Genomic DNA, 16085 nt, shown 5'->3' with positions numbered 1-16085 from the left:
CCATTGCCTTCTCCTACGTTCTTCTAGTCCTCCTCAAAGTAAAACTACAAATCCTGGACATCATAAATAAACCAAACACAGGAGAAAAAAAAGAAGGCAGACTGGCTAGACACCTTGGGAGTTCAACACAAGGTAGGTTCCCAGAGTTTTCATTTTTGCCTCAGATATCTCAGATTCAAAGTTGACAAGGCCAGCAACCCAGAAGTCCTAACAGGTGCAGATATAAAAACCCCCAACAAAAGCTTTCTCGCTCTAGTCAAAGGAGTAGGAAAAGGGCAGCCTAAAAAGACAAAACTTCTAGAAAATAACCTACCTACTCCAACCAAACACACTACAGAAAGGAAAAGAAAACAGAATCAGTGGCCCCACTCACATCCACGCCAGTAAAAGCCTGTAATGTGGAGCATAACACCTCTCCAGAGTGGTGTCAGAGACAGCAGAGTAGAGAGCCTGGGCTTCCCCCCAACCCAGCAGGAGGGAGGCAGTCCTCACTGGGGTGGTGTCACAGAAGGACTAGTGCAAAGTCAGGACCTCCACCATGGCCCAGCACTACTGGGCCCACACATTCACCCCTAAATGTCTGTGGTAGCAGGGTAAGTCTCACGGGAAGCTAAAATCCCCACTCACACCCAACAGTGATGAAAAAGACCTCCCACCCCTGATGGGGTAGTGTCAGAGACACCCCGCTAAAATAGAATTAGATAAGGTCCAAAGTCTCGTAACATAATACAAAAAAAAATCTATGGATCAAGCACAAAACCCACCATACCAAGCATCAAGATCTCAAACTGAACGAAAAAAAAAGACAATCAATAGATGTCAATACAAAGATGACAGACTTGAGAATTGATAAAAAATTTTAAGACAGCCATCATATAAATGCTTCAACTAGCATATGCAAATATGCTGAAAATTCAGAATTTCTGGAATAAAGCTGAAGCAGTATTGAGAGAAACTTGCAACACTAAATGCAAGTTTAGTGCTTGCATTAAAAGATGAACAAGTCTAAAGCCAATAATCTAAGCTCTCACCTCTAAAACCTACAATAAGAACAAAATAAAAATAAATTCCTAAAACAAGGAAATAGGAAAAAATAAAATAAAGTAGAAGTAGAAATAAATGAAAGTGACACAAAAAAATAAAGCTGCTTCCCCCACCCTGGTTTTCTGAGATACAACTGACACAAAGCATTGTATCATTTAAGGAGTACAGCACATTGGCTTACATATACCGTGAACTGACGACCACAGTTAAGTTAAAATCTGTCATCTCATATAAATGCAAAAAAAGAAAAAAAAAAAAACTAAAACAAACTTTTTTTCTCCTTCTGATGAGACCTCTTGGGCTTTACTTTCTTAACACTGTCATATATACCATACTAAACTGTTAGTCACTCAGTCGTGTCCGACTCTGCCACCCCATGGACTGTAGATTGCCAGCTCCTCTGTCCGTGGAATTCTCCAGGCCAGAATACTGGAGTGGGTAGCCATTCCCTTCTCCAGGAAATCTTCCAACCCAGGGATCAAACCTGGGTCTCCCACATTGCAGGCGGATGCTTTACCACCTGAGTCACCATCAGTCAGTTCAGTTCAGTCGCTCAGTCGTGTCCGACTCTTTGCGATCCCATCAATCGCAGCACACCAGGCCTCCCTGTCCATCACCAACTCCCGGAGTTCACCCAAACCCATGTCCATAGAGTCGGTGATGCCATCCAGCCATCTCATCCTCTGTCGTCCTCTTCTCCTCCTGCCCCCAATCCCTCCCAGCATCAGAGTCTTTCCCAATGAGTCAACTCTTCACATGAGGTGGCCCAAGTATTGGAGTTTCAGCTTTAGCATCAGTCCTTCCAATGAACACAGGACTGATCTCCTTTAGAATGGACTGGTTGGATCTCCTTGCAGTCGAAGGAACTCTCAAGAGTCTTCTCCAACACCACAGTTCAAAAGCATCAATTCTTCGGCGCTCAGCTTTCTTCACAGTCCAACTCTCACATCCATACATGACCACTGGAAAAACCATAGCCTTGACTAGACGGACCTTTGTTGGCAAAGTATTGCCTCTGCTTTTCAAAATGCTATCTAAAAAAAAAACCAAAAAACCAAAATGCTATCTAGTCATAACTAGATACATGCTATCTGGTCATAACTTTCCTTCCAAGGAGTAAGCATCTTTTAATTTCATGGCTGCAGTCACCATCTGCAGTGATTTTGGAGCCCAGAAAAATAAAGTCTGATACTGTTTCCACTGTTTCCCCATCTATTTCCCATGAAGTGATGGAACCAGATGCCATGATCTTATTTTTCTGAATGTTCAACTTTAAACCAACTTTTTCCCTCTCCTCTTTCACTTTCATCAAGAGGCTTTTTAGTTCCTCTTCACTTTCTGCCATAAGGGTGGCGTCATCCACATATCTGAGGTTATTGATGTTTCTCCCACCAATCTTGATTCCAGCTTGTGCTTCCTCCAGCCCAGCGTTTCTCATGATGTACTCTGCATATAAGTTAAATAAGCAGGGTGACAATATACAGCCTTGACGTACTCCTTTTCCTATTTGGAACCAGTCTGTTGTTCAATGTCCAGTTCTAACTGTTGCTTCCTGACCTGCACACAGGTTTCTCAAGAGGCAGGTCAGGTGGTCTAGTATTCCCATCTCTTGAAGAATTTTCCACAGTTGATTGTGATCCACATAGTCAAAGGCTTTGGCGTAGTCAATAAAGCAGAAATAGATGTTTTTCTGGAACTCTCTTGCTTTGTCCATGATCCAGCGGATGTTGGCAATTTGATCTCTGGCTCCTCTGCCTTTTCTAAAACCAGCTTGAACATCTGGAAGTTCACGGTTCACACATTGCTGAAGCCTGGCTTGGAGAATTTTGAGCATTACTTTACTAGCGTGTGAGATGAGTGCAATTGTGCCGTAGTTTGAGCATTCTTTGGCATTGCCTTTCTCTGGGATTGGAATGAAAACTGACCTTTTCCAGTCCTGTGGCCAGTGCTGAGTTTTCCAAATTTGCTGGCATATTGAGTGCAGCACTTTCACAGCATCATCTTTCAGGATTTGGCATACCTCAACTGGAATTCCATCACCTCCACTAGCTTTGTTCGTAGTGATGTTTCCTAAGGCCCACTTGACTTCACATTCCAGGATGTCTGGCTCTAGATGAGTGATCACACCATCGTGATTATCTTGGTTGCGAAGATCTTTTTTGTACAGTTCTTCTGTGTATTCTTGCCACCTCTTCTTAATATCCTCTGCTTCTGTTAGGTCCATACCATTTCTGTCCTTTACCAAGCCCATCTTTGCATGAAATGTTCCCTTGGTATCTCTAATTTCTTGAAGAGATCTTTAGTCTTTACCATTCTGTTGTTTTCCTCTATTTATTTTGCACTGATCACCAAGCAGGGCTTTCTTATCTCTCCTTGCTATTCTCTGGAACTCTGCATTGAGATGCTTCTATCTTTCCTTTTCTCCTTTGCTTTTCTCTTCTCTTCTTTTCACAGCTATTTGTAAGACTTCCCCAGACAACCATTTTGCATACAGCAATGTTAATTACAGTCATCATTTTATACATTACATCCCTACTATTTATCTTAAAACTTAGTTTGTACCTTTTGACCATCTTCTACCTTTAGCAACTACAAATCTGATTTCTTTTTCTATGAGTTTGGGTATATGGCCTTTTTTAAAAAAAAAAAGAAATAAAGATTCAACATATGAGATCATATAGTCTTTCCCTGATTTATTTCATGTAGCATTATGTCCTCAAGGTCCATCCACATCGACCCCATGAACTGCAGCACACCAGGCTTCCTTGTCCATCACCAACTCCCAGAGTTTACTCAAACTCATGTCCATTGAGTCAGTGATGCTATCCAACCATCTCATCCTCTGTTGTCCTCTTCTCCTCCCACCTTCAATCTTTCCCAGCACCAGGGTTTTTTCCAATGAGACAGTTCTTCACATCAGGTGGCCAAAGTATTGGAGTTTCAGCTTCAGCATTAGTCCTTCCAATGAATATTCAGGACTGATTTCCTGTAGGATTTGACTGGTTGGCTCTCCTTTCAGTCCAAGGGACTCTCAATAGTCTTCTCCAACACCACAGTTCAAAAGCATCAATTCTTTGGTGCTCAGCTTTCTTTATAGTCCAACTCTCACATCCATACATGACTACTGGAAAAACCGTAGCCTTGACAAGATGGACCTTTGTTGGCAAAGAAATGTCTCTACTTTTTAATATGCTGTCTAGGTTGGTTGTAGCTTTTCTTCCAAGGAGCAAGTGTCTTTTAATTTCATGGTTGCAGTCACCATCTGCAGTGATTTTGGAGCCCCAAAAAAGAAAGTCTCTCACTGTTTCCACTGTTTTCCCATCTATTTGCCACGAAGTGATGGGACTGGATGCCATGATGATTGTTTTCTGAAAGTTGAGTTTTAAATCAACTTTTTTGCTCTCCACTTTCACTTTCATCAAGAGGCTGTTTAGTTCTTCTTCGCTTTCTGCCATAAGGGTGGTGTCATCTGCATATCTGAAGTTGTTGATATTTCTCCCGGCAATCTTGATTCCAGCTTGAGCTTCATTCAGCCCGGCATTTTGCATGATGTACTCTGCATATAAGTTAAATGAGCAGGGTGACAATATACAGCCTTTCATAGTGAAATATGTATTTCAATATATTAGCAATAAATACGTAAAATTAAAAATACAATATCCTTTTAAATTGCTCCAAATAATCAATATATTTAAATGTAAATATAACAAAACACAGGACTTGTGTACTGAAAGCTATTTGACAGTTATAGAAAACATCAAAAATTATAAATAAATGGAGAAATATACTATATTCCTGGATTAGAAGTGACATAATTAAGGTGTCAATTCTCCCTAAACTGGATTAATGCAACCCTTATCAAAAACTTTAAGCAAAATAATCTTTATTGATATAGACCAGATTATTCTGAAATCCATTGAGAAAGGCAAAAGAACCAGAAGAGCTAAAACAACTCTGCAAGGAATCAATCTACCCGATTTCAAGACTTGTCATATAGCTAACAGAGTAATAAAGATTACCTGTGGCACTGGTGAAAGGAGACACATGTGGATCAATGGACTAGGCCAGAAAACCCAGAAAGAGAACCACACAAATACGCTCAAGTCAATTTTGACAAAGGAGCAAAGCAATTCAATAAAGGAACGATAAGTCTGCTTTTTCAACAAATGATACTAGATCATTTAAACCTTGATCTAAATTTTACACCTTATAAAAAATTAACTCAAAATGGATTATGGACTTAAATGCAAAAGTATAAATATTTTTCAACAAAACACTGGGGAAAAAGCTCTTTGGAAAAACAGGTCTAATCAGAGTTCTTAAACCTGACACTAAAAACATAATTTATAAAGAAAAATTTGATCAACTAGGATTAAACAAGGGTGTGTTGGGATTGAGGTGGATGTAGCTAAAAGGCAACACGAGGGGTTGCTCGTGGTGATGAGTATGTTCCATATTTTGACTGTATCAATGTCAATACCACAGCTGTGATGTTTTGCAGGATCTATAATATCAGAGTTTTTTTTTTTAAAAACTAGTTGTCCGTGATATTACCATTGGTGAAAGCTGGCAGTAGCTAAGCAGGATCTCTCTGTATTGTTTCTTAAAACTGACTATGAATCTATAATTATAGAAAAATAAACACTATTTTTAAAAATGTCATGTTTGGGGGCTAAAAAATTACTACACCAGCACTTCCAGAAGTGGGTGGTTAGAAGAAAATCCAGTGTTCACTCTACATATTTATTTATAGACATTAATATCAATTTCAGTTACTTCAAAAGAATCTGAAAGCTACAGTTTTAAAAATGAAAACAATTACTACACTGAATTAGGCAAGATGAACTAAAATAAAATTAATATGAAGAACTCATGGTCTCTGTTAATCTGAAAACAGCTCTCAAACTTTTTGGTCTCAGAATCCCATTATGCTCTTCTACCCATCAATATGTACCTTATTAAAAATTAAAACAGAGGAATTCTTAACATAATCTTTAAAATTACATGTTAACACAAATAGCATTTGTTTAAAACATACATTTCTCCCCCAAAATCTTAGGTGAGTCATACTGTTTTACATTTTTGCAAATCTCCACCTCAACAGAATACAGATGGATTCTCATGTCTCCCTATAGAATACACTACAATACATTGTTTTACTGAAAGCAATGAAAAAAAGCAGACCACACCCAGATAAACTTGGTAAGAGCAAACTGTCTCAACAGTTACAGATAGTTTCGGATATTCTTTGAAACTACACCAAAATCCAAAAAGCCATAGTTTTCAAAAAGATTCTAAATTGCAACATGGAATCTAAAAACATATTAGCGAACTTCTAAAACTCTCTTACATTAAAATACTTTAAGCTACCATGCTCTTTGAATGGATCTTTGACTTACATTATCATTTTGTAAATCACAAATTAGTTTCTTGATAAACACTGGTTTGCTGAGTTATAAAAGCATTCCAAAAGCTCAACATTTTATTAGGTAATTATTTTTAAAAATTACATTTTCAAAAGTATCACTACTGATTTCATTGGAAAAGTGTTTAAAAGCACTGAGAAGGTGTCAGGCTCAAGACGGCACATTAAGTTTTCCAAAATTCTTATTTCTGCTTGAAAATTGTATAATGGGCAACAAATACTGTCAGTTGTCTTTCTTGAGTAAACAGATTCATTACAGTCATTTTGAGAAAACATGTGGCAAATATCCATGTCTCAATAATCACAGTTTCTCTCGTCAGTCAGTTTTTTCAAATAAAATGGTATTCCATGAAAAAAGCAGCTGGTTTAGCTCAGAACGCAATCACACAGGTGTATTTCCTCCAGGATGTGCAGTATACAGAACTTCATGTATACTTCTCATTTTGTTATACAGATTATTTAAAAGACATGTAATCACATCTAATGCGATTCTCTAGTCAAACACTGAGAGCTTTCCCCCTACAATCTGGAAAAAGAGAAGAATGCTCACTTTCACCACTTTTATTCAACATACTACTGAACTTCTAGTGAGAGCAATCAGGCAAGAAAAAGAAATAAGATCTAAATTAGAAGCAAAGAAGTCAAATTATCTCTGTTCATCGATGTTACTTGTTGTAAAGCCCTAATGAGTCCACAAAAAACTGTTACAGCTAATAAATGAATTCAGCAAACTTGCAGAATATAAAACATTCAAAAATGAATTGCATTTCTATAAATTAATGATGAACAATAGAAAAAATAAACTAAGAATTCTATTTATAATTTTATCAAAAAGAATAAAATATTTAGGAGTAAATTTAACCAAACAGGTATAAGACTTGTATACTGAAAACCATAACAAGAAATAAAAGATACAAATAAATTGAAATATATCTCATTTTCATGGATTGAAAGATTTAATACTACTAAGATAACCATATTCAAAGCAACCTACAAATTGAATGGAATCAAAAAACCCATCCTAAAATTCATATAGATTTCCAACTGATCCTAAATAGCCAAAACAATCTTTAAAAAGAAAATTAAAGTTAAAAGACTATTTCCTGATTTCAGTACTTAAGAGAAAACAATAGTAATCAGAAATAGTATAGTATAGGCATAAGGACAGACGTATAGACCAACAAAATAGAATCAAGAGCCCAGAAACAAACACCTGTATAGTCTTCACTAGTCATTATGGAAGTGAAAATTAAACCACAGATACTACTCTATAATCATTAGAATGTCTTTTTTCAAAACAAGCAAACAAACAGAGAATAATGTGTACTGATGAAGATGTGCAGAAACTGGAATCCTGGCGCACTGCAAGTGGCAACATCACATGGCACAGTCAGTGTGGAAAACAGTACAGTTGTTCCTCAAAAACTAAACACAGAATTACACGATTTACCAACTTCACTTCTCGGCACATACTCAAAAGAACTGAAGAAGGGACTCAAACACGGATATTCGTACAATCATGTTCATACCAGTGTTGCTCACAATAGCCAAAAACTGGAAGCAACTCTACTGTCATCAACAGATGCTTAACTAAAATCTGGTATATAGATACAAGACTATTATTTAGCTCTTAAAAAGGGAAAAACGTCTGACACATGCTACAGCCTGGATGAACCTTGAAAATTATGTTAAGTTAAAAAAAGCACTCTCAAAAGAATAAGTTCCATGATTTCACTTAAATGAGCCAACCCAGAGTGGCCAAATTCATACTCACAGAAGTATGGGTGGTTGCCAGGGATGGGAGAGAATAGGGAATTACTGTTTAATGAGAATGGAGTTTCAGTTTGGGAAAATGAAAAAAGTTCTGGAGGAGGATGGTGATGACAGTTGCAAAACAGTGTGAATGGACTTAACTGTACACTTAAAAAATGGTTAAAACGGTAAATTAACATTATGTATATTTTACTAAAATAAAGAGGGGAAAAAAAGATTAAAGTGTTAAGTTGTATGTTTCATATATTTTACCATAATGAAAAAAGCCCAAGCACACACACAGACACACTCACACACAAGGGTCAAGATTTAACAAAATCAGTAAGCTGAGCTACTGTGATGAGCATAGTCAGGAAAGTGACATTTTTTAACTGTGAACATGCAGTTTGAAAAATACAATGATTACTGGTACAGTCTGGTGCCTCTGCCTTGATTAATGATTAGGCACTACCAGTTTTCACTCACCTTTCCTTTTACACCATCAAAGAACATACTAACACAGCGAAAAGAACTGTGAAAGAGAGAATATCTTAGTAGCATTTGAAAATAATTTTTACCTTGTCTCTCATGCTTCCTAAAAGGGTCTTGGTGATCCACCAAAGGGAATCTAGTGACCACACTTTCAGAACCACTTCTCTAAGAATGGATACATATGGGAAGAGCAGAATAATATGACAGACTGAAAAAGCTGGAAATTTTTCCAAGTCTTCCTCAAACAGGTCAATGTTTGTAACTGGAGTTCATTATTGGCCTTAACACGTCAGAAGTTCCTAAAAATCTTACGATGCGCACACAACATATACAAAATGTAGTTCGTGAAGACAACATAAAGACATACAAAAAAGTGTTAAATTATCTTTCTTAATCTTTTTTATTAATTTTTATTTTATTTATTTTGGCCACACTGTGCAGCTTGTGGGATCTTAGTTCCCCATCAGGAATCAAACCTGGACCTTCAACAATGTAAGTGCAGAATTGTGCAGAAATACTGGTTTTTACACCATCCTAAAAGAAAACTTAGGGCTTTTTTGATGTAGAAAAGTTATTAAAGTTGGGATCTTAAATTGTGCGGGGAGGGAAAAAAACACCATTGAGTGTCAAAGTTCTAAAAGCAGAACTCATTTTGTGCAATGAACATAAGGAAAGACTACTGTATAGTTTTTTTGTTTGTTTTATTTTTCTTTAAATGAAGAAAAGCTTTGCTTAAGGGCTGCATACTTTTATTGGAGTAAATCTGAATGATCCTACTCCTTTGGAGTAAAACTTAGTGCTTCCAATTGTATTTAGCTTCTGGTTGGAATTTGAATAAATGAAAACCTAAATAAAATAGGTGAAAGTTCCCTGACTATTCAGGTGAATACACACACACACACACACACACACAAAACAATGAAAGTGCAGTCTTAACCACTAGACTGCTGGGGAATTCCCTGCATCTTTTCTGAGTTGAGAGGAAATTCATGTAAGTTTAAATTAACAACGTTAAAGTATATAACCCAGGGACATTTATCATACAGTTGTGCAACCATCACCTATATCTAATTCCAAAACACTTTTGTCACCCTCAAAGACAACCTCATACCCATTCAAGTCATTCATTTCCCATTCCTTTCTCCCCAAGTCTCTGGCAATGACTTTCTCTCTTTGTGGATTCATGTGGATATTTCATATAAATTTCACTTCACATGTTTTTGAGGTTCACCCACATTGTACATGAATCAGCATTTCATTCCTTTTTATGGCAGAATAATATTTCTTTGCATGGATATACCACATAAATCTATTCATGCAATAATGGACAGTCAGGCTGTTTTCACCTTTTGGGTATTGTGAATTGTACTGCTATGAGTATTCTTGTAAAGTATTCGTCTGAAAACCTGCTTTCAATTCTTGTGAATACATACCTAGAAGTAAAATTACTGCAAGAGTGCTAGAAAGAGAGGTGGACGGGACTTCCCTGGTGATTCACTGGTTAAGAATTCACCTTCCAATGCAGGGGCATGGGTTTGATTCCTGGTGGGGGACCTACCACATGGCGTGAGGCAACTAAGCCCACGTACGGTAACAACCAAGCCTGTGTGCTCTAGAGTCCTTCCATCGTAACGAGAGAAGCCCAGCCCTGCAACAAAAGATTCTGTATGCCACAACTAAGACTTAATGAAGACAAATAAATAAATATTAACAAAAACAACAAAAAAGATGAGGAGCTAGGCAGTAGGGTGGGATAGGACACACACAAAAATACTGCTAAAACAGTAATTTAAAAAGTTGCAGGTGGGGCATGTATGAAGAAAGGTATCAAGACAACCTTTAAGTTCTGAGTTTAGGCAACTAGCAGACAGTAATTCCTTTCACTGAAACAGGAAATATAGGAAGAGTAACAGGGAAATGGGACAAGAGTGGGGAAAGATGATAAACTTGTTTTGTACATGTTTGATGTGCTCAAGAAATACCATTCAGTGACATTTAGACTGCTAAAAAAGAAAAAAAATTACTGAATCATCAGCATAGTGATGGCAGAAAACATATTTTAAGGCATCAAATATAAATATATAAAGTGAAATTATTCTTAATCATTAAAAGCTTTCTACACGCTATAGCATATTAACTGTATTTTTAAAAATTCTAAAACAATTGCTGCTGTTGTTCAGTTACCAAGTTAAGTCCGATTCTTTGTGATCCCATGGACTGCAGCACGCCAGACTCCTTTGTCCTCCACCACGTCCCGAAGTTTGCTCAGATTCATATCCATTAAGACAGTGATGCTATCTAACCATCTCATCCTCTGCTCCCTGCTTCTCCTTCTGCCTTCAACCCTTCCCAGCATCAGGCTCTTTTTCAATGAGTCGGGTCTTCAAAACAGGTGGCCAAAGTATGGGAGCTTCAGTTTCAGTCCTTTCAATGAATATTCAGTGTTGATTTCCTTTAAGATTGACTGGTTTGATCTCCTTGATGTCCATGGACTTCTCAAGAATTTTCTCCAGCACCACAATTTGAAAGCATCAATTTTTTGGCATTCAGCCTTCTTTATGGTCCAACTCTCACATCTGTACATAGACTAAGGGAAAAAACCATAGCTTTGACTATACTAACCTTTATCAGCAAAGTATTATCTCTGCTTTTTAATACACTGGCTAGGTTTCTTATAGCCATGATCTTTGTTTTTTGTATGTTGAGTTTTAAGCCAGCCTTTTCACTCTCACTTTCACCAAGAAGCTCTTTAGTTTCCCTTCACTTCTGCCATAAGGGTGGTGGTATGTACATATCTGAGGTTACTGATATTTCTCCCCACAATCCTGATGCCAGCTTGTGCTTCATTCACCCTGGCATTTCAAATGATGTACTCTGCATATAAATTAAATGAGCAGGGTGACAATAAACAGCCTAGATGTACTCCTTTCTCAATTTTGAACCAGTCCCTTGTTTCATGTCTGGTTCTAATTGTTGCCTCTTGACCTGCATATGGGTTTCTCGGGAGGCAAGTAAGGTGGTCTGGCATTTCCATCTCTTTAGGAATTTTCCACAGTTTGTTGTGATCCACACAGTCAAAGGCTTTAGTGTAGTCAATGAAGCAGAAATAGATGTTTTTCTGGAATTCTCTTGCTTTTTCTATGATCCAGCGGATGTTGGCAATTTAATCTCTGGTTCCTCTGCCTTTTCTAAATTCAGCTTGTACATCTGAAGTTCTTAGTTTACACTGCTGAAGCCTAGCTGGAAGGACTTTGAGCTTTACCTTGCCAGCATGTGAAATGAGCGCAATTGTATGGTAGCTTGAACATTCTTCTGTATTGCCCTTCTTTGGAATTAGAATGAAAACCTGACACTTTCTAGTCCTGTGACCATGGCTGGGCTTTCCAAATTTGTTGGCACACTGAGTGCAGCACTTTCACAGCATTATTTTTTGGGATTTGAAATAGCTCAGCTGCAATTCCAACACCTCCACTGGCTCTGTTCTTAGTAATGCTTGTAGGGTAGGTTAATTGTATCTCAATAGAGCTCTAATTATTTTGGTAATTATATCTCAACAGACCTGTTACAAAACAACAAAATGCTCACTTATGTTTTTGGTTACATTGTGTTGTATGTATCAAGGATATAGCTACTTTTTTCTTCTTAAGGGCCCTGAGGTACATCTCTTCAAAAAGAAATTATCTTTCTTTCAGGGAGACAAAGATAAGCAGACAGGCAGGGGAAATTGTCATAACTGCATTTGACATAGCATTTCACCTACTTATTCTTACATTTTGATCAGTACTTTTCTCTACCAATGTCATTTAACCACTTCAAGAAACTAAAAACTGCCAAGCTTAATACAAAATGTTCAACTAATTTTCCTTAGTTTATTTCTTGACATTCCAAATTTGATCAATCCTTTCAAAAATACTTATTCTGCAGAGATAATGTGATTCAAGGTATCACAGTAAGATGTCTAAAACAATGCCTGATACTCAGTAAATTACCGTCATCATCATTATACTAAAGGAAACAAAGGATCCTAAAGTTGATAAACAAAACTGCAGAGAACAGGGAGGAGATAAAGGTTATGTGTGACCTACAAAGGCACGATCATGTCACAGAAAGGAAACACTTGGCAGAAAATCCCACATCAGACTGAAAAATGCAGCAGCGTGATCACCTCCACAATTATCATCATTTCTATCTTCACCATCAACACCCAACACTTCTCTCCCCTAAAGCATCTATTTATATGCCTTTAATTTATTCTATTTATGGAATATTTAAACCTATGAAAACATTCCCAAACTCAGCTAACAGGGTATCTTATCATTTCCCCCCATGTTTCAAAAACTGTTTCAAATATACGTACCATTAGCTACACAGATCTGTTTTCATTTCCTCTTTCCCACTATCTTGGCCTATGGGGGTCAAGCATGTTTCAAACTTTCACTATATGGCATAATGGTCTGCACCTTGCTTTCTTAGCTCAACATTTTGCCTGTTTGTTGTTTTATAATTCAATCATATTGTTTCATGTAGATCTAGTTAATTCATGAAAACTGTATTATATTAATATTGTATGAATGTAAAAATACATTTGTCCATACTCTAATGAGATGTCTATACTGTTTACCTATTTTTATTAACAGGCTACAATAATTTATTGAGTCTCCAGGATATATTCATAGAACTAGTAGGTCAAAGGACATATACCTTCAACTTCATTAGAGATTACTAAGTTCATCTCCTTTTTCACAGCTAGGATCGGCAGTTTAAGAGAGTTCTTGTCTCCTGTCCTCCTCCCCAATCCTTGGCATTGTCATACATTTTGTGGGGCCATGCTCTCTCAGTTTGCAGGATCTTAAGTTCCCTGCTGCTGCTGCTAAGTCACTTCAGTCGTGTCCGACTCTGTGTGACCCCATAGACGGCAGCCCACCAGGCTCCCCCGTCTCTGGAATTCTCCAGGCAAGAACACTGGAGTGGGTTGCCATTTCCTTCTCCAATGCATGAAAGTGAAAAGTGAAGAGTGAAAGGGAAGTCGCTCAGTTGCTTCCGACTCTTCGCAACCCCATGGACTGCAGCACACCAGGCTCCTCCGTCCATGGGATTTTCCAGGCAAGAGTACTGGAGTGGGGTGCCATCGCCTTCTCCTTAAGTACCCTGACTAGGGATCAAACTCAATACTCTCCCCAATTCCCACAGTGAAAGCTTTGGGGCCTAACCACTGGATCATCAGGGAATTCTCTGTTATATTTTAAACTCTGCAAACCAAACGGTCTAATGTAGTACTTCATTGATTTATGTCTTCTTGATTAGTAAGATGAGTATCATTTACTGGTCTTTCAGGTTTCTGCTCATGTGAAATGCCTTTAACAGTATGGCCACTTTTCTACTGATCTGTGGTAGTTCTTAAGAATAGTCTGGGTAACAATTCTTTTGCTCTTTCTCCCTCCCCTCCAACATAAACAATATAAAACTGTTGCTGATTTTCATATCTAGTAAGGTTGACAAGCAAAGATAATTCCTGCCTTCTCAAAGTTCAGAGCTATTTTCCAGACATTCATATCTGTTTCTCAAACCCTTTTGGCCACTCACAAGTGAACTTCTCCATGAGGGCCAATACACACACATTCAACATATGAAGTGAAAAACAGGACTCTACATCAGTTTTTTCTAAGTAATTAACAACAAGCAAATATACAAGAAAATCACAGCTTGTCTCCATTCTATATAAACAATTTGGATATGGTATTAATACAACATATGGCTTTCATATGGATCAGTACACAAGCATCTATTTGATTAATAACTGTTTGCTAAATGCTTAAAAAATAATATCAGGTACATCAGGATGCCTGAAACAACAATGAAGAGTCTACTCTCTTTATCCAATGAATTAAGAATTAAGGTATAAATCCAGATTAAGCAGATCAAATATTTTAATTTTCAGTCGCACCATCATACAATCAGTTCTCCTGGATAAATTTGCTCTGCAGTAATGAAATGATTCTTCTAGATATTTTAGTGACAGCAGACTTCAGCTGGAAAAAAGTTAACTTCACTTACAGAAGCACTATCGAATGCTTTGTAAAATAAAGTCACTACCCTAAAGACGTATAATAATATAGCAAGAAAGTACCTTAGATCACTTAACTAATACATTTTCAGGTGAGGCACGTGCAATCCAGAAATTAAGAAATCTCCCTAATCCAGGTCCTCCTAAAATCTACAATCCTCTAAAATCCACAAATTCAGGATTCTTTCCATTACATCATGCATCTTATTTTAGACTCCCCCAGTCTAGAAACTCTGATTCCTCTCTTGATTTTACAAGATTGAGTTTTGTGTTATAGAAATAAAATTATCTCCCAACCCCATAACAATCTTTTAATTTCCATACTTCCCAATTTTGCCCTTCCCCCTATCCTCCATTAGACTGTACACAATGAAAAAAAAAACCTCACTGCTAAATTTGAGTGTAATTAGTAGCGGAGTCCTGAGCCCCTGGCTACTGTTTCCACGTTAAACAGTAGCACTAATCCTTTATATCTTATCCAACAACACCTACTAAACATCGCTTCGCAGGAAGCGCGGTGCACGCCGCTCCTCCTCGCCGGCAGCCCACCGACGCCAGGGAGCCCGGGGCGCCGGGTTAGGGGCGGTGCGGGGCACCCGGGGGCTGGGGTCGCTGGGGGAGTGGGGATCGCAAGGAGCGCGAGGAGGGGGGTCCCGGAGGCTCCAGGGAACAGGCCGGGGGGCGAAGAGCGGCCGACTCACCTTTCCGCAGCTCCCGCTCCCACACGGTGACGATGGGTCGCGAGTGCTTGCGATGGTGGATGAGCCACAGGGACAAGGTCTGCACGCTCTGCTGCGAGTTGCTCAACTCCGACAGCTTCTTCTCCAGCGCCGCCTCGGAGAAAGCGGACATCCCTCCGGCACCGCGTTTGCGCCGTCCCACGCGGTGAGGCTGAGCGGAGGAGACTTTCGCCGCCCCCGCCGCGGCCTCGCCTCCTCACCCCACCCTTCCCCACGCCCTCACCACCACTGCCGCCACATCCAACACCGGCCGCAAACCAGCAAGATGGCGTCCAGCCGGCAGTGACGTCACGGCTGACCGATGCCCCGCCCCTCAACCAGGCGCGGCCGAGAGGCGGGAACTCCTAGCGGAAGGGGCGGGACTGAGGCTAGTGCTGAAGAGGCGGGGCGGGTCTGGGCGGGAGGCGGGGCGGGTCTGGGCGGGAGGCGGGGCGGGTCTGGGCGGGAGGCGGGGCGGGTCTGGGCGGGAGGCGGGGCGGGTCTGGGCGGGAGGCGGGGCGGGTCTGGGCGGGAGGCGGGGCGGGTCTGGGCGGGAGGCGGGGCGGGTCTGGGCGGGAGGCGGGGCGGG

General features: G+C 39.3%; 1 protein-coding gene across 8 annotated transcripts in view; it reads right to left on the bottom strand.

Moving 5' to 3' along the window:
* Nucleotides 1-15776, bottom strand: part of RPRD1A (regulation of nuclear pre-mRNA domain containing 1A) — a 69182-nt gene extending 53406 nt beyond the window's left edge. For all 8 annotated transcript variants that reach the window (XR_015153731.1, XR_015153732.1, XR_015153733.1 and 5 more), the window contains exon 1: nucleotides 15479-15776. Coding sequence is in view for 3 of the 8 variants with exons in the window: in XM_086372735.1 (XP_086228861.1) it covers nucleotides 15479-15629 (151 nt within the window). In the remaining 5 variants the exon portion in view is untranslated. The remainder of the gene's footprint in view (nucleotides 1-15478) is intronic.
* Nucleotides 15777-16085: the final 309 nt, after the last annotated feature.

This window comes from Bos grunniens, chromosome 24, assembly GCF_055505025.1.
Source record: "Bos grunniens cultivar Pamir isolate PY7600 chromosome 24, Bosgru_T2T1.0, whole genome shotgun sequence".
Lineage (NCBI taxonomy): Eukaryota > Metazoa > Chordata > Mammalia > Artiodactyla > Bovidae > Bos > Bos grunniens.
Note: the sequence above shows the minus strand (reverse complement) of the source record. Positions and strands in the feature narration are given on the sequence as shown.